The sequence below is a fragment of the Salvelinus sp. IW2-2015 genome, linkage group LG6.2 (assembly GCF_002910315.2).
Source record: "Salvelinus sp. IW2-2015 linkage group LG6.2, ASM291031v2, whole genome shotgun sequence".
Classification (NCBI taxonomy): domain Eukaryota; kingdom Metazoa; phylum Chordata; class Actinopteri; order Salmoniformes; family Salmonidae; genus Salvelinus; species Salvelinus sp. IW2-2015.
In genome coordinates, this window is record NC_036846.1 from 12738318 (window position 1) to 12760990 (window position 22673).

Consider the following 22673-nt stretch of genomic DNA (forward strand, 5'->3'; position numbering starts at 1 on the left):
TAGATACTACCTGAAGAGCAACATGGAGACAGAGACCCTCTGTTCAGACGAGGACGCCCAGGACCTCCTTCGTGAAGGCCAGATCTCCCTCCTCCAGCTGTCCACCATGGAAGTAGCCACGCAGCTCTCCATGCGCGCCTTCGAACTCTTCTGCGCCATCGAGCCCACCGAGTACATCGACGACCTGTTCAAGCTCAAGTCCAAGACGGGCTCGTTTTGCCTCAAGCGCTTCGAGGAGATCATCAACCAAGAGACCTTCTGGGTGGCGTCGGAGGTGACCCGGGAGCCCAACCAGCTCAAGCGCATGAAGACGGTCAAGCATTTCATCAAGATAGCTCTCCATTGTAGAGAGTGCAAGAACTTCAACTCCATGTTCTCCATCATTAGGTGAGGTCGGAGTGGAGGAGTACGAGAGGAGACCCGGCGGCCATGTTGTATTGTTGTGATGTAGATAGGTTAAACCGATTTGGGAGATTTTTACACCAAATTCAGCAGTTAGGCATGCAGGCTTTCACTCCAAACATAATCTTGCACACCTGATTCTACTGAACAGCTGCCCACTAAAATGTAATTAGCTGAATCAGGTATGTTTGTGTGGGGTTGGAACAAAATCCTGGAACCAGAGATAGCCCCCTTCTCTACTGTATCAGTATTCTAACTTGGCTGTATTTCTGTGGTCCTCCCCCCAACAGTGGTCTGAACCTGGCCCCAGTATCTAGACTCCGGGGCACGTGGGAGAAGCTGCCCAGTAAGTACGAGAAGCTGTTTGGGGACCTGCAAGACCTGTTTGATCCATCCAGGAACATGGCCAAGTATCGCAACGTGCTCAACAACCAGAACCTCCAGCCACCCATCATCCCCCTGTTCCCCGTCATCAAGAAGGATCTCACCTTCCTGCACGAAGGTAGGCAGCCACACACCTAGTCATTTTAGATCACAATATGTGTTCCAAACAATCTTGTAACCCAGATCCAAAGCTGTCTCACTCCAGCTATATTTAACTTTTCCTGTTGAAAAACAATATCCCACTTATAAATACAATAATGTACACACACTTAAGGGTAAAAAAAATATGTTTTGAGCAAAACTTCATGTAGTAGGCCATTCAAGGAGTTGTGCTGATGGTGCCTTCTGTCATTGGCCTCCCCCTTACTTGAAGAACAATAGTGGAGCAAAAGAGGATAGGCCCAACCTCCCACTTGTGCCATGTCATGATACTTGGATCACCTATCGATATTTGCCTTTTGTTATGTAAATCAGGTGTTAAATGAGGTGAAAAGGAGAGTGGAGTAGTTTAAGGAACAAAAACCATTGCCCTTCTCAAAGCTTCTGCCAAAGCTCATCCCCAGCCTCTCCACTTCCCTTCCCACTATGTCAGATTCAGCAAGTGTCGCCTATTCCCCCGCAGGAGAAAAGGGGTGTGCGTACGGCCCAGAACATCACTGGGGCCAAGCTTCCTGCCATCCAGGACCTCTATACCAGGCGGTGTCAGAGGAAGGCCCTAAAAATTGTTAGACTCCAGCCATCTGGAGGTGAAATAAAGATACACCTGTTTAGCCAAGGTGCTGGCTAGCGGAGTAGAACACTTGAAAAAGAAAAGGAGAGAMGCACACTTTAGGAGCTCAGATGCAATAACCTAATAACCAACGTTTCGACAGACAAGCTGTCTTCATCAGGGTATAATGACAAACACTGCAGGTCACTAGTTTATATAGTTTCAAAGGACACACACAGGTGTCTGTAATCATTGCCAGGTATGGCTTCATGTCAYTGGTTAATTTGCAGATATAAATAGAACACATAAACATGAATGGATAGCATACGATCATAGATAGAATTTGGCTACATAGGCCTACAAACATTTACAATGAATAGCAAAATCACAAGAATGGCTTCAGATCAAAGTCCAAGTTGAGACCAAAGGTAGCAATGGTCTTTAAGTTAAATATCCAGGCAGCTTCTAGTTTTAACAATAAATTGTCAAGGTCACCCCCTCTCCTAGGGAGGGTGACTTGTTCAATGCCGATATAACGTAGGGACGAAATAATGTCTAGTTTCCAAAAAGACTCCAGCCACCCTAGTCATAAACTGTTCTCTCTGCGACTGCACTGCAAGCGGTACCGGAGTACTAAGTCTAGGTCCAAAAAGCTCCTTAACAGGTTCTACCCACAAGCCATAAGACTGGTGAACAGTTAATCAAATGGCTAGCTGGACTATTTACATTGGACCCCCCCCTACCACTTACATGTACAGTATCAGACAAAAGTTTGGGCACACCTACTCATTCAAGGTTTTTCTTTATTTTTAGTATTATTCTACATTGTAGAATAATAGTGAAGACATCAAAACTATGAAATAACACACATGGATTAATGTTCTAACCAAAAAAGTAGTATTATTTTATATTTGAGATTCTTAAAAGTAGCCACCCTTTGCCTTGATGACAGCTTTGCACACTCTTGGCATTCTCTCAACCAACTTCACCTGGAATGCTTTTCCAACAGTCTTGAAGGAGTTCCCACATATGTTGAGCACTTGTTGGCTGCTTTTCCTTCACTCTGCAGTCCAACTCATCCCAAACCATCTCAATTGGGTTGAAGTCGGGTGATTGTGGAGGCCAGGTCATCTGATGCAGCACTCCATCACTCTCCTCCTTGGTCAAATAGCCCTTACACACCCTGGAGGTGTGTTGGGCCATTGTCCTGTTGAAAAACAAATGATAGTCCCACTAAGCGCAAACCAGATAGGACGGCGTATCGCTGCAGAATGCTGTGGTAGCCATGCTGGTTAAGTGTGCCTTGAATTCTAAATAAATCACAGACATTGTCATCAGCAAAGCACCATCACACCACCTCCTCCATGCTTCACGGTGGGAACCATCACATGCGAAGATCATCCTTTCACCTACTCTGCGTCTCACAAAGACAAGGCGGTTGGAACCAAAACTCTCACATTTGGACTCATAATTTCCACCGGTCTAATGTCCATTGCTCGTGTTTCTTTGCCCAAGCAAGTCTCTTCTTCTTATTGGTGTCCTTTAGTAGTGGTTTCTTTGCAGCAATTCGACCATGAAGGCCTGATTTACCCAGTCTCCTCTGAACAGTTGATGTTGAGATGTCTGTTACTTGAACTCTGTGAAGCATTTATTTTGGCTGCAATTTTGAGGATGGTAACTGAGATGAGATGGAGCTGACAGATGGTCGCCTCGCTTCAGGTACTTAGTACATAAAAAAACTAAACTGCATAGTTTTCTATTTCTTACATTATTAGCCCAGGAAATCACAAGTGTTATTACATACAGCCGGGAACTATTGGATATAAAAGCAATGTCAACTTACCATTTCGACCAGGAATACGTCTTTCCTGAAGCGGATCCTTTGTTCGAACCTCCACCCTGACATGCAATCTTATCCCAGAGACCGACCCAAAACAACGCTGCAGGAGAGGCAGACGGAGCGGCCTACTGGTCTGACTCAGAAGGCGAGCTCACCATCCGCCGCTTCCTAGCATATTACTCACCAATGTCCAATCTCTAGATAACAAGATGGACAAAACTAGGGCACGAGTTACTTTCCAGAGCGACATCAGAGATTTTAACGTTCTCTGTTTCACGGAAACATGGCTCACTCGGGATACGTTGTCAGAGTCAGTACAGCCACCCGGTTTCTTCCCTCATCGCGCCGACAGAAACAAACATCTCGCTGGTAAGAAGAAGGGCGGGGGTGTATGTCTTATGATTAACGACTCATGGTGTAATCACAACAACATACAGGAACTCAAGTCCTTTTGTTCACCTGACCTAGAATTCCTTACAATCAAATGCCGACCACATTATCTTCCAAGAGAATTCTCTTCGATTATAGTCACAGCTGTGTATATTCACCCCCAAGCAGATACCTCGTCGCCCCTGAAAGAACTTCACTGKWCTCTATGTAAACTGGAAAGCATACATCTTGAGGCTGCATTTATTGTAGCTGGGGATTTTAACAAAGCTAACCATGAATCCATTTTGTTGCTCCCAGCCTATAGTCAGAAACCAGAACAAAAACCCGTGCGCAGGTCAATACAACGCTTGTCTGACCAATCGGACCACACTACAAGATTGCTTCAATCACGTGGACTGGGATATGTTCCGGATAGCCTCAGACAACAACATTGACGTATACGCTGACTCGGTGAGCGAGTTTATCAGCAAGTGCATCGGAGATGTCTTACCCGCTGTGACTATTAAAACCTTCCCTAACCAGAAACCGTGTATTAATGGCAGCATTCGTGCAAAACTGAAGCGCGAACCACCGCATTTAATCATGGCAAGGCGACCGGAAACATGACAGAATACAAACAGTACAGCTATTCCCTCTGCAAGGCAAACAAGCAAAGTGTCAGTATAGAGACAAAGTAGTCACAATTCAATGGCTCAAACACRATGTAAACTCCGCAAAAAAGTAACGTCCTCCCACTGTCAACTGCATTTATTTTCAGGAAACTTAACGTGTAAATATTTGTATGAACATAAGATTCAACAATTGAGACATAAATTGAACAAGTGCCACAGACATGTGACTAACAGAAATGGAAGAATGTGTCCCTGAACAAAGGAGAGGTCAAAATCAAAATTAACAGTCAGTATCTGGTGTGGCCACCAGCTGCATTAAATACTCCAGTGCATCTCTTCCTCATGGACTGCACCAGATTTGCCAGTTCTTGCTGTAAGATGTTACCCCACTCTTCCACCAAGGCACCTGCAAGTTTCCGGACATTTCTGGGGGCAATGGCCCTAGCCCTCCAATCCAACAGGTCCCAGATGTGATCAATGGGATTGAGATCTGGGCTCTTCGCTGGCCATGGCAGAACACTGACAATCCTGTCTTGCAGGAAATCACGCACAGAACGAGCAGTATAGCTGTTGGCATTGTCATGCCAGGATGAGCCTGCAGGAAGGGTACCACATGAGGGAGGAGGATGTCTTCCCTGTAACTCACAGCGTTGAGATTGCCTGCAATGACACAAGCTCAATCCGATGATGCTGTGACACACCATGACGGACCCTCCAACTCCAAATGGATCCCGCTCTAGAGTACAGGCCTCGGTGTAACGCTCATTCCTTCGACGATAAACGTGAATCCGACCATCACCCCTGGTGAGACAAAACGTTGTTGCCGGTGATATCTGGTGAGGACCTGCCTTACAACAGGCCTACAAGCCCTCAGTCCAGCCTCTTTCAGCCTATTGCGAACAGTCTGAGCACTGATGGAGGGATTGTGCGTTCCTGGTGTAACTCGGGCAGTTGTTGTTGCCATCCTGTACCTATCCCGCAGGTTTGATGTTCGGATGTACCTATCCTGTGCATGTGTAATACGTGGTCTGCCACTGCGAGGACAATCAGCTGTCCGTCCTGTCTCCCTGTAGCGCTGTGTTAGGCGGCTCACAGTACGAACATTGCACTGTATTGCCCTGGCCACATCTGCAGTCCTCATGCCTCCTTGCAGCATGACTAAGGTACGTTCATGCAGATGAGCAGGGACCCTGGGCATCTTTCTTTTGGTGTTTTTCAGAGTCAGTAGAAAGGCCTCTTTAGTGTCCTACGTTTTCATAACTGTGACCTTAATTGCCTACCGTCTGTAAACTGTTAGTGTCTTAACGACCGATCCACAGATACTTGTTGTTTAAACCCTTTACAATGAAGATCTGTGAAGTTATTTGGATTTTTACGAATTATCTTTGAAAGACAGGGTCCTGAAAAAGGGACGTTTTTTTGGTTGCTGAGTGTATGTGGCAGGGTCTACAGTCAATCACGGATTACAAAAAGAAAACCAGCCCCGTCGCGGACATCAACGTCTTTCTTCCAGACTAATTAAACAACTTCTTTGCTCGCTTTGAGGACAACACAGTGCCACTGACACAGCCCGTTACCAAAGCCTGTGGGCTCCCCTTCTCCGTGGCCAATGTGAGTAAAACATTTAAACGTGTTAACCCTCGCAAGGCTGCCGGCCCAGGCGGCATCCCCAGCCGCGTCCTCCGAGCATGCGCAGACCAGCTGGCTGGTGTGTTTAAGGACATATTCAACCAATCCCTATCCCAGTCTGTTGTCCCCACATGCTTCAAGATGGCCACCATTGTTCCTGTTCCCAAGAAAGCTAAGGTAACTGAACTAAATGCCCCTTTGCACTCACTTCTGTCATCATGAAGTGCTTTGAGAGACTAGGCAAGGATCATATCACCTCCACCCTACCGGATACCCTAGACCCACTCCAATTTGCTTACCGCCCCAATAGGTCCACTGACRATGCAATCGCAATCACACTGCACACTGCCCTATCCATCTAGACAAGAGGAATACCTATGTAAGAATGCTGTTAATTGACAAAATCTCAGCATTTAACACCGTAGTACCCYCCAAACTCGTTATTAAGCTTGAGACCCGCCCTGTGCAGCTGGGTCCTGGACTTTCTTAACGAGCCAACCCCAGGTGGTGAAGGTAGGAAACAACATATCCACCCCGCTGATTCTGAAATCAGAACAAATGTATATGTATAGCCCTTCTTACATCAGCTGATATCTCAAAGTGCTGTACAGAAAACCAGCCTAAACCCCCAAACAGCAAGCAATGCAGGTGTAGAAGCACGGCTAGGAAAAACTCCCTAGAAAGGCCAAAACCTAGGAAGAAACCTAGAGGAACCAGGCTATGAGGGGTGGCCAGTCCTCTTCTGGCTGTGCTGGGTGGAGATTATAACAGAACATGGCCAAGATGTTMAAATGTTCATAAATGACCAGCATGGTCAAATAATAGTAATCACTGTGGTTGTCGAGGGTGCAACAGGTCAGCACGGCCAGGTGGACTGGGGACAGCAAGGAGTCATCATGCAGAGAGAGAGAGAGAGAGAGATTTATTTCACTGCAGCATAAATACTGGAGACAGGACGGGTCAGGAGACACCATCTGACGATATCCCCGGGCAGGATATAACCCCACCCACTTTGCCAAAGCACAGCCCCCACACCACTAGAGGGATATCTTCAACCACCAACTTACCATCCTGAGACAAGGCCGAGTATAGCCCACAAAGATCTCCGCCACGGCACAACCCAAGTGGGGGCGCCAACCCGGACAGGAAGACCACGTCAGTGACTCAACCCACTCAAGTGACGCACCCCTCCCAGGGACGACATGGAAGAGCACCAGTAGGCCAGTGACTCAGCCCCTGTAATAGGGTTAGAGGYAGAGAATCCCAGTGGAGAGAGGGGAACCGGCCAGGCAGAGACAGCAAGGGTGGTTCGTTGCTCCAGTGCCTTTCCGTTCACCTTCACACTCCTGGGCCAGACTACACTCAATCATAGGACCTACTGAAGAGATGAGTCTTCAATAAAGACTTAAAGGTTGAGACCGAGTCTGCGTCTCTCACATGGGTAGGCAGACCATTCCATAAAAATGGAGCTCTATAGGAGGAAGCCCTGCCTCCAGCTGTTTGCTTAGAAATTCTAGGGACAATTAGGAGCCCTGCGTTTTGTGACCGCAGCGTACGTGTAGGTATGTACGGCAGGACCAAATCGGAAAGATAGGTAGGAGCAAGCCCWTGTAATGCTTTGTAGGTTAGCAGTAAAACCTTGAAATCAGCCCTTGCCTTAACAGGAAGCCAGTGTAGGGAGGCTAGCACTGGAGTAAAATTGGTTCTAGTCAGTGCTAAATACGGCTGCTAGAATCCTAACTGAAGTGTATTTAGTGCTTTATCCGGGTAGCTGGAARGTAGAGCATTGCAGTAGTCTAACCTAGAAGGGACAAAAGCATGGATACATTTTTCTGCATCATTTTTGGACAGAAAATGTCWGATTTTTGCAATGTTACGTAGATGGAAAAAGCTGTCCTTGAAACAGTCTTGATATGTTCGTCAAAAGAGAGATCAGGGCCCAGAGTAACGCCGAGGTCCTTCACAGTTTTATGAGATGACTGTACAACTATTGAGTTTCTCAACACTGGGGTCCCACAAGGGTGCGTTCTCAGCCCTCTCCTGTACTCCCTGTTCACCCATGACTGTGTGGCCATGCACGCTTCCAACTCAATCAAGTTTACAGTGGTAGGCCTGATTACCAACAATGATGAGACGGCCTACAGGGAGAAGGTGAGGGCCCTCGGAGTGTGGTGTCAGGAAAATAAACTCACTCAATGTCAACAAAACAAAGGAGATTATCGTGGACTTCAGGAAACAGCAGAGGGAGCACCCTCCATCCACATTGACGGGACAGTAATGGAGAAGGTGGAACATTTTAAGTTCATCGACGTACAGATCACGGACAAACTGAAATGGTCCACCCACACAGACAGCGTGGTGAAGAAGGCGCAACAGCACCTCTTCAACCTCAGGATGCTGAAKAAATTTGTCTTKTCATCTAAAACACTCACAAACTTTTACAGATGCACAATCGAGAGCATCCTGTCGGGCTGTATCACCGCCTGGTACGGCAATTGCACCGCAATTTTGTATACAATGTTGCACTAAGTTAAATTGTATTGCAATATTGCACTAATATTGTCCAGAGTGGCGTAGTGGTCTAAGGCACTGTATCTGAGTGCTAGAGGCATCATTACAAACCCTGGTTCAATCCCGGGCTTTATCACAACCGGMCGTGATCGGGAGTCCCGTAGGTTCGGCACACAATTGGCCCAGTTTTGTCCGGGGAAGGTTTGGCCGGTGTAGGTTGTCATTGTAAAATAAGAATTTGTTCTCAACTGACTTACCTAATTAAATAAAGCAAAAAAATTTTTTTTAAGGCATCTTAATCAATCTGTTATAACTAATAGTCACTTGTCTTTCCCCAGGGAACGACTCTAAAGTGGATGGCCTGGTGAACTTTGAGAAGCTGCGGATGATCGCCAAAGAGATCCGCCACGTGGGCCGCATGGCCTCCGTCAACATGGACCCAGCGCTCATGTTCAGAACCAGGTAACATCGGGAAAAACACGGAAATACAATATTCCCGGAAGACTAACAACGCTTCACGATCCCCGATTTAGGTCCAATCAAATCCCTGTGGATTGATTGATTGTTCACATGTAGATTGTCAATATTACCCGCTTCAAGGCTTTTTTCTTGAGCAGCCGTTTCTCCGGGCAACCCAGCTGTTTCCTGTACTCTCTACTTATTGTTGGCGTAGAAACCACACAGTGCTCATGTGAAACCACACATGTGAAAGTGTGTGTGACTGCATGTCCACCATGCTGCCATGTCACTTGAGTGTCTGTTTGTTATCAATGTTTGTCTCTCTTTCTCTCTTTTGTGGGGCTCTGGTAACCTTGCTCATCTTGGTGGCTCTTAGTGGTCTATCCTGTCTAAGCTTGTCTCCCTCCTTTCTCTCTCTCCGTCCACTCTTTGCCCTCCACGCTTCACTGTTCATGGCTATCCCTTCTAGGAAGAAGAAATGGAGGAGTTTAGGGTAAGTTTTGGTGACCTACGATCTTTCAATGCTATTTTTTTCTACACAATTTATGCGCTCTCCCTCATTTCTGATGCCTCGTTTGTTTGGTTTAGTGCTGATTTTACTTACCTGTTATTTAGTGCTGGTTTAACTAACCTGTTAATTAGTGCTGGTTTAACTAACCTGTTATTTAGTGCTGGTTTAACTAACCTGTTAATTAGTGCTGKTTTAACTAACCTGTTATTTAGTGCTGATTTAACGAACCCGTTTGGTTTCATACCCTTCTAACACTGCTTGGCTCTGGTAAAACGTTCTTTAGAAATGGAAAAGAACATGACTTTTGCTAGTTTCAAGTGACTTTTTTAAAAATTCTGCCCAAAAATATTTCTCAATGACTCATTAAAACTGATATAGTGATTTGCATCCCATGCAATTCACAATCCATGAACTAGCAAAAGTGATTACTTTGTGTCTTCCCACCTACTTAACAAAAACAGCATGTCAACTTCCATCTTGTTTTCAKTTCTATTAGTTTGTCATAGTGTGGATTTATTCTGTGTATCATTCTCCAGACTAAACATATTTTCTTCAACATGAAAGAGTATAGTGTGCTACAAGGACAGCCAAACTAGTCATGCTTTACATCAGGGTTTCCCAAACTGGGTCCTGTTCGGTCCCCCCCAGGTGCATGTTTTGTTTTTTCCCCTAGCACCACACAGATGAATCCAATAACCAACTCACCATCAAGCTTTGGTTATTTGAAAGCTGTGTAGTTCTAGGGTAAAACCTAAAACATGCACCCAGGGGGGGGCTCCAGGACCGAGTTTGGGAACCCCTGGTGTACATCAGTGGCCAAGGAKAGGTAGTTTACAATACAATCATTGTGTTCAATTCCACCACACTATACATGTACTCTGGATGTACCATAGGTTCTGATGAAAAGGCATTTCACTACAGCTACTTTGGTTTTAGACCACAGAAATGTTAACTGACTATCATTGCTATTTGAACCCCCAACACACACACAAAACACCTCCCCTGTTTCTTGACTGATTGACCCCCTGGCCCCTATTCCCTCCTCTTCCTTGGAATGCATGCAATGTTCTGGAGCTGAGAGGAATGCCCCCAAAGCCTCAGTTTCTGCATGTCTGCCTCTCAAATGGCCCTCCTCTGAACTACATTCCTGGAATAGTACCCCCACACACAGTTACCTAAATAGTAGTACACACACATGGTCATAGTCTGATGGTGGTCACTATCTTCCCTCTATGTCTCTCTCTGTCTGTGTGTGTGTGTGTGTGTGTGGTGTGTGTGTGGTGGTGTGTGTGGTGTGTGTGTGTGTGTGTGTGTGTGTGTGTGTGTGTGTGTGTGTGTGTGTGTGTGTGTGTGTGTGTGTGTGTGTGTGTGTGTGTGTGTGTGTGCATGCGTGTGACCAGTTCCTCTCTAGCCAGGGCAGTGCCAAYGCGGCGGTGCTRGACGTCACCCAGACAGGCGGGCACAAGAAGCGGGTGAGGCGCAGCTCCTTCCTGAACGCCAAGAAGCTGTATGAGGATGCCCAGATGGCCCGCAGGGTCAAGCAGTTCCTGTCCAACCTCAGCCTGGAGACCAACGAAGAGGCGCTGCAGACCCTCTCGCTGCAGTGTGAGCCCTCCATCAACACACGTAAGTGGTGGAGAGAGTACATGCTGTGGACAACACACACACGATTGCGTTCTGTCTCGCACTTAGTGTGGGAGTACATACACTTGGGGTATCTAACTGCAATATGAGCCCTCCATCAACATGTGATTGATGCACACATGAGTGGTCCAGGTGSCCATTTTGGCTCAGCAGCAACACTCGGTTTCTCACTGGTAGTATTGATTGTTCAAGTACCACATTCTCCTCAACCATTTCTCAGTGCCCAAGAATGCTGGTGGCAGTAAGAGGCCAGACACGTCWCCGGTGGTGTCCAGGGCTGCCAGCCAGCAGAGGGGCCAGCTGCAGAAGGGCAACCAGGCCCTCCAGGTGCCTGCTGTGGCCCTCTACCCCTCACGCAAGAAAGTACCCRTCAAGGACCTGCCACCATTCGGTAAGAACTTGCATAAGTTAAGAGGGAAAATATACTTGAAAATATACGTTATAGTACATTGTTTCTTTCCGACACCATACAAATCTGTGTGTTTCCTTTCAGGAAAACAGATTTATTTCAATTTCAGGTAAAACGTACCTGATCTCAATGTTGCTTCTAGTGTGGCATTACGCTAGTTTAGACGCTATGAGCAGGTTTCCCAAAGAYCCAGATTAAGTTTATTCCTGAACTAAAAAACACTGTCAATGGAGATTCTAAGGATTAATCTGCATCTGGGAAACCGGCCTTTSCTGAAGTTTTTATCCTACTCTAAACATGGGTTAGGTTGAGGGTTAAAGCTGGAATCCTTAATGGTGAATCAGCCACATCTGATGTGATATTACWACAACAAAGAAGTTACTGCAAACAACAAACACAGGTTTTTCCCCTCAGACATTATTGTACGCGCGGTAGAAGAGCACAATGTACAGCAATMATTTTTTACCATGCTGCACGACACTCCTAAGCTCAACAAAAAAAACTATTTCAATGGTGGTGGGGCGACCAGCGGTGGTGGGGTGGCTACTGAGGATTCCATCTTTACGTGTAGTTCAGGATTCAAGAAAACTGGGAAGTGGGAACTATTTCTTGAAGAACCTCCAGTGGAGGGAGACATTAGCTCATGTAGCTGTGCTCCAGTGTGTTGCTACAGTAGTATCCACTCTGCCAAGTTTGCTTTTCTCCATCCATTTAAATTATTAGACAATAGATAAAACCTCTGTAGTACTACCTCTCCTTTCACTGTGACTTGAGCACCACCTAGAGGCCATCTGGCCAAGTGAGGATTAAAAACTCACCAGACAATGTAGGCTATGGCTACGTTTAAAACCCCACCATTGACRTTCACTCCACAACTCTAATTTTGACTATCGTTTTGTTTTGAAGGCACGAGTTCCCCTCAGTCGTTGAAGAAGATCCTGTCACTGTCAGAGGAGGCCAGCAAGCGTCAGACTGAGGACACTGTATCCAACACCTGCTCGCAGCTCTCCTCCCCGCCCACCTCACCACAGAGCTCACCTAAGAAGGGTAAGCTAATAATCCCATCAGTCCAACCTCAGCCCAGTGCCCCTCTCACTCACACAGAGATTTAGAAGATTACTGCTGACACCTGGTGGTCATAGTGAAACTACCAGTTCAGCCTCCTGTGATGTCATAATAATACTGATGTAGCAACGGTTAATCAAGGTTTTTAGCGCCATGGAACACTGAAAGTGTTTTCTTGTGACCCATGATAAAGGAAAGTTGAGCTGACAGAGTTTGCAGTGTTTCGCTATGGTTTTAGTCATCAATCTAGCAGGAGGGCAATATTTTATATATGTAGTAGTGTGTGTGTTCCCCCTAGAAAGCTATGACCTTTGGCTTTCACCTGGAATAGTTTATTTATGCCTGAGAAAAAAACACTTTTCAACCGATATGATCTAGTACACAATAAAAGTATAATAAAACATATACAAATATCATGTTATGATAAAAAATAATAATGATTAAGCCTTTTATACTTTATAATATGTCCATATATAGTTATACTCTGTTTTAGGAACATCTACCCAAGATATTTCACCTTCTTTATTACTTTACAAACATATCATAACATTAGTGATAGTCATAATCTGTTAAATTTGGGAACGTCTAATCAAATTTAAACAGCATGAGTCTCTCCTATAGACAAGGGGAGAAAAGCTATGTAAAGGGTTCCATTTTGTCGTTCTGAGCCTATGTAATGTGTCTGCCTAGACTGCCTAGTCCACACTGTTCCATATTGGAATCAGCTATCAATCACTCCTACCTACCTCCTATCCCAACTATCTCACTCCTTACATACTGTGATGCTGTCCTGTGTCCTATCTGTGTGTGATGTCTCTTTGCCTTGCTGCACGCAGGGCTCGGGACACTGAAGGGCCAAAGTGTCCGGAAGGTTACCTTTACCAGTAAACAGACAGCCACAGGTAAACTGGGACTGGCCCAGACCGGCCCTAGACCTAAACAGACGCTGCTGGCCTAGACCTTTTATTTCAGTATTTGCACTGTCTCTATGTACACTCACAGGGCCCTACACACTCACACATGCTGTCACTCAAACACTCACTCCATCATCTGCTCACTCACACTTAATATGGACATACATTTATACGGACTCTACACACCCGTACACCACTCACATACAACCTGCTGCTACTATTGTTTATCTTATATCCTGTTGGCTAGTCCCCTTATCCCTAATAATATCTACCTCCATCACTCCAGTATCCCTGCACATGTAAATATAGTATTGGAATTGACTTTTTAAGTATTTCCTGTATATAGTATGCTTACTTACTTTCTATATTATTATTCCTTGTGCTTTTTTTCTAGTAATACATTGTTATTGATTATTGCATTGTTGGGTTTTGAGTTTGCAAGAAGGCATTTCACTGTACTTGTGCATGTGACATTAAAACTGGAAACTAAGAAATAAAATGTCATTTTCCATTGCGAAATGTTTTACGTTGCATGCCCTAATGAACACGACCCAGTTGGATCTTACAAATACGAAGTGGTTGGGACCTGTATATATACTGAATAAAAATAAAAACGCAACATGCAATAATTTAATTGATTKTACTGAGTTACAGTTCAAGTGAGGAAATACGTCAATTGAAATAAATAAATTAGGCCCTAATCTATGGATTTTACATGACTGGGAATACAGATGTGGGCCAAAATGGGCCTCACAATGCGCCTCAGGATCTCATCATGGTATTTTTGTGCATTCAAATTGCCATCGATAAAAAACTATTGTGTTCGTTGTCCGTAGCTTATGCCTGCCCATACCATAACCCCACCCCCACCATGTGGCACTCTCTTCACAACGCTGACATCAGCAAACCGCTCGCCCACACAACGCCATACACGTGGTCTGCAGTTCTGAGTTCGGTTGGACGTACAGCCAAATTCTCTAAAACAACGTTGGAGGCGACTTATGGTAGAGAAATTAACATACAATTCTCTGGCAACAGCTCGGGTGGACATCCCTGCAGCCCCCTCAAAACTTGTGGTGTTGTGTGACAACTGCACATTTTAGTGGCATTTTTTTGTCCCCAGCACAAGGTGCAGCTGTGTAATGATCATGCTGTTTAATCAGCTTCTTGATATGCTACACCAGTCAGATGGATGGATTATCTTTCAAATGAGAAATGCTCACTAACAGGGATGTAAGCAAATGTGTGCACAACATTTTAGAGAAATAAGCTTTTTGTGCATATGGAACATTTCTTCAATCTTTCAGCTCATGAAACATGGGACCAACACTTAACATGTTGCATTTATATTTTTGTTCAGTGTATATAGGGGGGCCTGCGGGCTTGTCTGTCGCCCAACTTGTCTTAGTAGCGGAGTTGCTGCTGGGATGTCTAGTAGTATTACACGTAGTATTACACGTAGTATGACAGTTGCTTCAGAAGATAGATGGGCTCAGATGCTGCTGCTTCACCGACATCACTACTCTGCTTGATTCATGTCTGTGTGTTTAGAAGCCGGTAGAAGCCCTTCGGTCCACCGGTGAAAACTAATTCACTTATTATTGGATGGGTTTCAGGAACTGACATGATGCTAGGCCATCTGACTTGAAAGAGCAGTCCTCCATTTTCTGAATGGTAGCTCGCGGTTGGTTTGCCAATGATTTAATGTCACAGAACACTCAATTTCCAATTACTTGTGCCCAGAATGTTAGAGAGCAGAGTAATTTGATGAGATTTCTGGCTTTGAGATGAGGTTCTTGGTGTGTGTGAATGGAGATTGCTTTGAAATGTCAGTCCTTCTGTGACTCCAAGCTAAAGGTGTCAGGATCTTATTTTTTTTTTTWGATTGAATCACTGCCCCAAGCACGTTCTGAGTTTTGTTGTAAAGTTAGGACTTACTGTGTATTTCCCCAATCCTTTTATTAGGCTGATTAGGTGATTCTAGGTGATTGTGGGCTTGTGTAGTGGCTTCCTTGAATCTTAATTTCTCCTTTCATAGTAGGTCACAGAGTATGACCGTGTTCAAGCTGTAAGTTATGTGGCGTGCAGTGTGATGGTAGTGATTTGAGAGGTTAGTTTTGTTTTCGAGGTGCAGTTAGAAAGAGAAGTTTCTTGCAGTGAGCCTATGAACCGATGTGTTCTCCTATCCAGCCTGCTGTAAATCCATGTTAGGAGGTTCTAAAAGATTCAACCCTCTGAACACAACCCCTGGACTAGTAGATTGGAATCATTTAGCACTTTGTGTGACATCTGCTGATCTGAAAAGGGTTTAATAATGATTGATCAGTCAGTTAATGGACCACCCCCCTACTCTCTCCAGGCTACCCCAGAACAGGAGATGCCTACTCAGACTCCGGTCACAGCGAGATCTCATCGCGCTCCAGCCTGGTCAGCAACTCCTCCTTTGACATGGCCCAGGAGGAGAGGAGGGGGCTCAGACACTCCGGAGGGGTGGGAGACCCCCACGCTGGAGGGGTGCGTCTGGAGAGGAGGGCTACGACAGACCCGGATCAGTACAGCCTCGGGTATGAACCAACACTGCCCATTTCTAATGATCATCATCCCAAAAACTTTGTTTAAAGGGATAATGTACCCTAGTTATAAAATTGTTGAGTGGTTAACTTGAAAATGTAGTATTTGGTACACATCCTATTTTAACAGCTAAGTACAGTGATGAGCTTTAATTTCAAAAATGTAAAGGTATAGCTTGTCTCTAATCGCTAACCTCCATTGTAAAGGTATAGCTTGTCTCTAATTTCTAACCCTCATTGTAAATGTATAGCCTGCCTCTAATCGCTAACCCCAATTGTAAAGTTATAGCTTATCTCTAACTCTCTGCCCAATCCCCCCCCCCCCCACCCCCCCCACAATCCGTACTTGTCCATGCAGGACTGCCGGGGTCTGTATACCTGTGCCACGGTGCTATCTCCCAGCTCTGAAGAGCTGACCCAGGACCAAGGGGACCGTGTCTCCCTGGATGCTGCAGACAGTGGCCGCGGCTCCTGGACCTCGTGCTCCTCGGGCTCCCACGACAACATCCAGACCATGCAGCAGGGACGCAGCTGGGAGACCCTGGCCTTCGGGCCGGGTGGTGTGGTCAGCGTGGGTGTCCATCCTCCCGGGGGGCCTGAAACATTTATAGGGGTCCCCTCTGGACTGTGGGCGTCTCACGCTAGAGGGAGCTGGGCATCGGCCTCTTCATCTTCCTCTGCAGCGTACTGGGGCGAGGACTCGGAGGGTGACACGGGCACGATTAAACGTCGAGGCGGGAAAGACGTGAACGCTGACCCAGAGACGAGTAGTATCACGTCCATGGGGTCTGACGAGGCCAAGCAGCACGGGAGGCCATCGCCCATCACCGCTGGCAACAAGGGTCTTATCAGTGAGTTGACCTCTGAAATGTTTGTTTGTCTGTTGTGTTGATGTAAGGGTTAAGCTGTCCTCATAGGCTAATGTTAGGGTGTCCATACCTGTTCCCAATGTTAGGGTGTCCATACCTGTTCCCAATGTTAGGGTGTCCATACCTGTTCCTAATGTTAGGGTGTCCATACCTGTTCCTCAACAAATTAACAGGTTCCTGATGAAAGGTCGGGTTTTACAATGTTCTGAAAATGCCAAACCCTGCTCACATGCATTCATGCTTTTTACGATTTGTGTACATCCATGGAGAGAAGTGCATGTCAGCTGAATTATGTCCGCATGTAGATCTCCATGCCAACACTTTTTCTGGATGGAGTGTGTGGTGCAGAAGCGTAAAATGTTAATTACGTTTTACCCCACCATCTTTCACCCCCCTTAGCACGAAAGGAGAGCCGGTACCGCGAGCCCCCTCCCACTCCGCCGGGCTACACGGCCCTGACAATCTCTGACTTCAGTGAGGGCCAGACGCAGTCGCCACCCCCGTCCACGGCCCCGTCCCACTCTGGCCGCCGCCCACCTGACTACTCCACAGCCCTGCAGCGCTCGCGCATGGTCACCCAGTCGCCCGACTCCCAGCATCACCACCAGGCCCAACAACACCCAGGTTCCGGAACCACAAAGCGCCATGGGCTCCACCGCACCCGCTCGCCAGACGAGGATGAAGAGCCGGAGGAGGAAGAGGGTGAGTCCTTGTCTCCCAAACTAGTCGCTCTGAGGAAGACAGTGGCACACACAACACCAGAGACAACCAGGCCCTGAGATGAGTGTACGGGTTAAAGGGCAGCCCCCCCCAGGCTGAGGTAAATTACTGATTTATACCAATGATAACATGCATGCCCACCAGGAACAACACAGACTACCCTCATATCCACTGCAAACCTAGCCTGGTCCCAGATCTGTTTGTACTGTCTAGCCAACTCCTATGGGGAATGGGCATTGAGGAGATGTCAAGACCGCACAAACAGATCTGAGACCAGGCTAGCATAAACCCACCACGGCATCTCATGTGCATGATGTCATCCTGCTTGGACCAAAGCTCACCAGGCTCATCAGACGTTAGCTCCTCACTCTCTGTGTTGAATGGCATTCATCTGGGGGCACAAGTTGTTAGGTTTGCTCACCCATTTTAATTTGTGTCAATGCTTGCACACATGCTCTTCCATCCCCAGCAGTGTTTTTCTCACTTTTAATGTTCATGTTTGTCACTTATATGCATATTGTTCAGTTTTGATAGTAGACCATGGTACAGTAAGTTCACATAGAGGCCAGTTAGTGATGTTGTGGGGGCTTTCTGCCTCTAATTCTTTCACAGGGTTTTAACATCTTTGTAACCAACATGGCAATTTTTTTTTCTTTCTCTCTTCAGAGGATGAACAGGTATCAGCAGTCTGAGAGAGAACAGTCTTCTGCTGGATGACTTGAAGTCGCTTCCATGGTGCCGGAAGAAAAGACACTGATGGACGGACAAAGCAATCCAGTATGTGCCTGCCTCCTCCGTCGTACTCTCCCTCCTGATTGGTAGACTCCTCTGCTCATCTCTCCCTCCCCTGCCTTAAAGCATTATCAGGGGTTGAATAACCCTGCTTGAAAAAATACTGTGAAGAAGTAGAAGAAGGAGAGACAGAAAAAGAAAGATACAATGCCTGGCACTTTGGAAAAAAGAAAAACAAGTCAAACTGTTTTGCTGGAAAAACATACGGCGACGCGTGACACCCACGCTCACACAAACACACAGCTGTCCTGGAACAGCTTTCCAAGACTCTTATCCCAACCCCACCTCACTTTACACACAGCATCATGACGTGTTGAGCTTTGTCTGCACTTTTTCTTTTTCTACTTTATAAAACGTGAACAAAACGGACAATGATGATTTAATAAAAGAACATTGATCGATTTTGAACTCTTAAGGATTTTCAAATTCCTGCTAGGTTTTTGGGGGTCTTCTTTCCAGAACTATTGCACTCTGGGGGTAAAAGAGACTATACCCAAGTCTCATATCTATGGACTCGGAATAACAAATCTGTCAAAAGGCTGTTTTATTCCATAATTACAGTATTATCTGGTCATTCACATATTAGACATGACCTAGTGGTGGCTCCACCCCACTGCTAACTGGACAGTCACAATGAGAGAAATAATCTAATGTACTGACACACTGGCAGTTTGGCTCCAGCACTTTTCAGTAAAACCTTTAGTACAACCCTCCATTCCCAACCCTGGCCTGGATATCGGTCTCTTTTCCCAATACGACCAGCCACATCTTAAGTTCTAGGTCATAAACAGTAATGTACAGGTTTAACGGTGGGGGCGTAGCAGTGGCCCTACCTGTCCACCCGGTCCCATCTGGCTGGACCTAGCTGGTCGGCCAGTCCCATCTCCGATTGTAAAACCTCTTCTATTTTTAGTCATAGATATGGCTGCCTATAGTTGTTTAGCTAGCTAGGCTGGCTACCTACCTAGCTACCTAAATTGGCAAACAGAAAACAAATATCCCCCCCACTGTAACACAGTAGTATGTTAGTCAGCAGTACATGTTTCAGTAGATTAACTAAAGTTCGCTAGCTAGCTAGGTGGCTTGCAGGAAATATAACATACTTAGCTAGCCACCGTGTTTGTCATCTGCCCTCTTGGTGCTGGCATCGGCTGTAGCTGAGCTTCTAGCTAAATCAAATTCTTTGTTTTGAATCCTCTTCGCTATATTCCGGTTGAAACGTATGGGTGAATGTCATCATGTAGGTAACAAAAATGCTCCATCTTTGAATTCGTGTTGATGAGAGGAATCACTTGAAGCCATTGTGGTCTGGTCAATTTTTTCAATTTTGCCCAAAGGATTGTGTTGTTAGTGTCCGCCTCCCTTTCAAAAAAGCCCTGCCTTGGTGGAGGGACGGTGCCAGAGCAGGAAGCACTGCCCACACACGTTTTAGTCTTTCAGAGATTGGAAAAAATGTCAGCTTGTATATTTAGCAATGAATCCGCTGATAGGAACATCCAAGTTTTAAACTGGAAGGTCACCTGGTGACTTATATTGATTCTATATTTAGACAGTATTGTTTTGGACAACTACATGAGATTTATATTGGCTTAGTCTTGTCCCTAATGGTTATGTTGAAAGATAAGTACAGAGGTGATTTATACCTTATTTTAAAATGAACCAACTTGGGGACGTGTTTGAGTTATGCACCCCAAAGGCTTGAATCCTATAGAGGTGAATGGAGTCTCGGATCTTTCATTGGTGCTGCAATCTGCTGTTGCTACGTCCATTTTTGGACTTATAAATTAATGATATCCATTGATTCTTGAAGAATATAATTTATAAATGCCTCATGAGCTTAGTTCAACTTTCAAACCCCATCATACCCCAAATAGAATCTTGTTTTACTTCAATGTTTGTAAATGTAAACAGACATTGTATAGCCTCAAAAACATGCTTACAACTAATTTTGATATCTTGATTGGTCAGTCCTTGCATACATATCTCCGTCTATTAATTTGAGTGGTTACATTTCTCCAGGCCCACCCCTCAGCTTTTTTAGCAAAACAGGCGGTGTGAATGCTTTATTGTTTCAACTAAGGATTKCCCTTTTAAGACTGAACTAGAATACACGAGAATAAACTAAAATAAACCTTCTCTCCAACCTTGCTGTTGGAGACATCCCTTCCTCTTCATTGCAAAGCCACTTGGAGAAGTCCTCCACTGTTACAGGCATCAAAATCAGTGGATGTGTATATGAGTAGGCAATGCTAGCGTAGACCAACCTGTTATCCACTGTTTCGCAACATCATTGGAATTGACTGAAGGTTATTGAATATGTTTGTTTTTTTGACTCCAGTGGGGAAGTTACCTAGATTAAATAATTAACTTTGAAGGCTGCTAATCAGAATTATTAGTAATCAAATTGTGAAAGTGTCACTTATTTTATCACTGAGTTGTGCTGATCACATTGATCAGTAGTTAGAAACTATAGACTGAGAAGTAGAAATAAATGAGTGCAGTGTTTTTCACTGTGGTTTGTCATTACACTATAATCATTTGTCATGTTTTTTTGTTCATGATAAAAATGTTCTATGGCTGCCAATAGATTGTCTAATGCGTTTGTAATTCAGTGGTAACATGCATCATCATCATCATTCACTTTCCTTCAACTCTTTAGCAGGCCAAGTCCTATTTCGAAAAACAACATTGCACAACAATGTACAAGCATAAAGATAATTGTAGTAGGTAGAACTGCTACTCGGTTTGATGTGATGTCAAGTGAGAAGTGTATATTTAACTGGTGATGATTTCTCATACTTTCTTGTACTACTTTGACCTGTATGTCTTTTAAAAAGACAATTGGTGGAGTAAGTATCTGTAGTTTTTTTGTATTTTTAATACAATAATTGTAAATATTGGTTATATTTTTGTTGAAATGTACTATGTTTATGCCTCAACATCCAGTTTGTATGAAGCTGGGAAATCAATAAATACTACAAAAGTTATCAATTCATAGGTTTAAATGCACTTATTTTTTTCCTGCATTTGGAGGTTTCGTCTCTTGAATATTGTTCCTTTCCAAGACCTCTCCTACACACCATCTAGTGTTTGCACAAGATAAGACATGGAAGTAACTTGAACTGTGTAACCCTCATACTTTTCTAACTGACAACAGTGTACGTCAGAATTAATAAAAATATAAGTCTCCACTTGTTTCTTTTTTAGCTTTTGTAATTTTTGTTTGGAATAATAATTACTAAAATGTGATGCATACAGCAATGTAAGGTATAGTTAGGCATGTTTTCTATCAGAGGAGATAACATTTTATCTTCACTGATCATATTTATTTCACAAATATTTTCTACAACGCCTTAAACTTTTCAGAACTAAARCTGTCCATGGACATTGACTGAAGCCCTTTAGCAATGTAATTTGTTCAAGGCTTCTTGAAAACCCCTTGTTTATTTGAATTAGAGTACATTCAGACCCTTTATTAGACATTGGTTAAATGCTATCCACTGTGAATGAGCAAACTTTAAAATTGTACTATTTATTAAAATCAGTTCACATAAATAGCTGGTTTTCATTTATTTCAGTCATACATCAATGATATGTTTTTAGGCTGTGGTTAGAGCCAAGTAGACAGCCTTCCAAGTCTGGTGTACAAGGTGATCCCGTGTCCAGGTCTGGTTTATGTAAATCACACTTGGTGATTTGTCCACACTGTCTCTTGGAGTAGGCCCATGCTCAATCCCTCTTTAAAACTCTTTACCTTGGGGACTGGACCAGTAACAGGTAGGACCAGGGCAGAAGATCCAGAAGCAGCTATGAGGTATGAGTTGACTTCAGACAAAGTCTAAATGGAAGGGCTCGGAGCCCCTCATGTAATGAGAAGGAAGGCTCCAACATGCCCATCCTTCATCCCTGTGTGACCTAAGTGTAGCCAATGCAGCCACTAAGAGTGAAATAAGCTCACAACACGGGCAGGTAGGTTGGGTAGGTAGATGCAATAGATCTCCGATTGTAAAACCTCTTCTATTTTTAGTCATAGATATGGCTACCTGCCATTGTCTTACGTAAAATTCGAGTGGAAATGTTTATTGTCGGCTACTACGCTACTACGGGCACTAATAATTGCTACTTACCTAGCTACCTAAGTTAGCAAACAGAAAAATAATTTGATTTCCCCCCCCACTGTAACACAGTAGTATGTTAGCCAGCAATACACAATATGGGTTATGGTTGATAAACTTAACTAGCTA

General features: G+C 44.8%; 1 protein-coding gene across 1 annotated transcript in view; it reads left to right on the forward strand.

Annotated features, from left to right (window-relative positions):
- Positions 1 to 21620, forward strand: part of LOC111965514 (rap guanine nucleotide exchange factor 2-like) — a 149188-nt gene extending 127568 nt beyond the window's left edge. Inside the window, 11 exon segments of the mRNA XM_070444238.1 lie at positions 4 to 387; positions 693 to 904; positions 8815 to 8938; positions 9405 to 9428; positions 10858 to 11072; positions 11311 to 11481; positions 12406 to 12546; positions 15838 to 16044; positions 16390 to 16899; positions 17317 to 17737; positions 18304 to 21620. Of these exon segments, the coding sequence (XP_070300339.1) occupies positions 4 to 387; positions 693 to 904; positions 8815 to 8938; positions 9405 to 9428; positions 10858 to 11072; positions 11311 to 11481; positions 12406 to 12546; positions 15838 to 16044; positions 16390 to 16899; positions 17317 to 17696 (2368 nt within the window). The 3' untranslated portion in view covers positions 17697 to 17737; positions 18304 to 21620.
- Positions 21621 to 22673: the final 1053 nt, after the last annotated feature.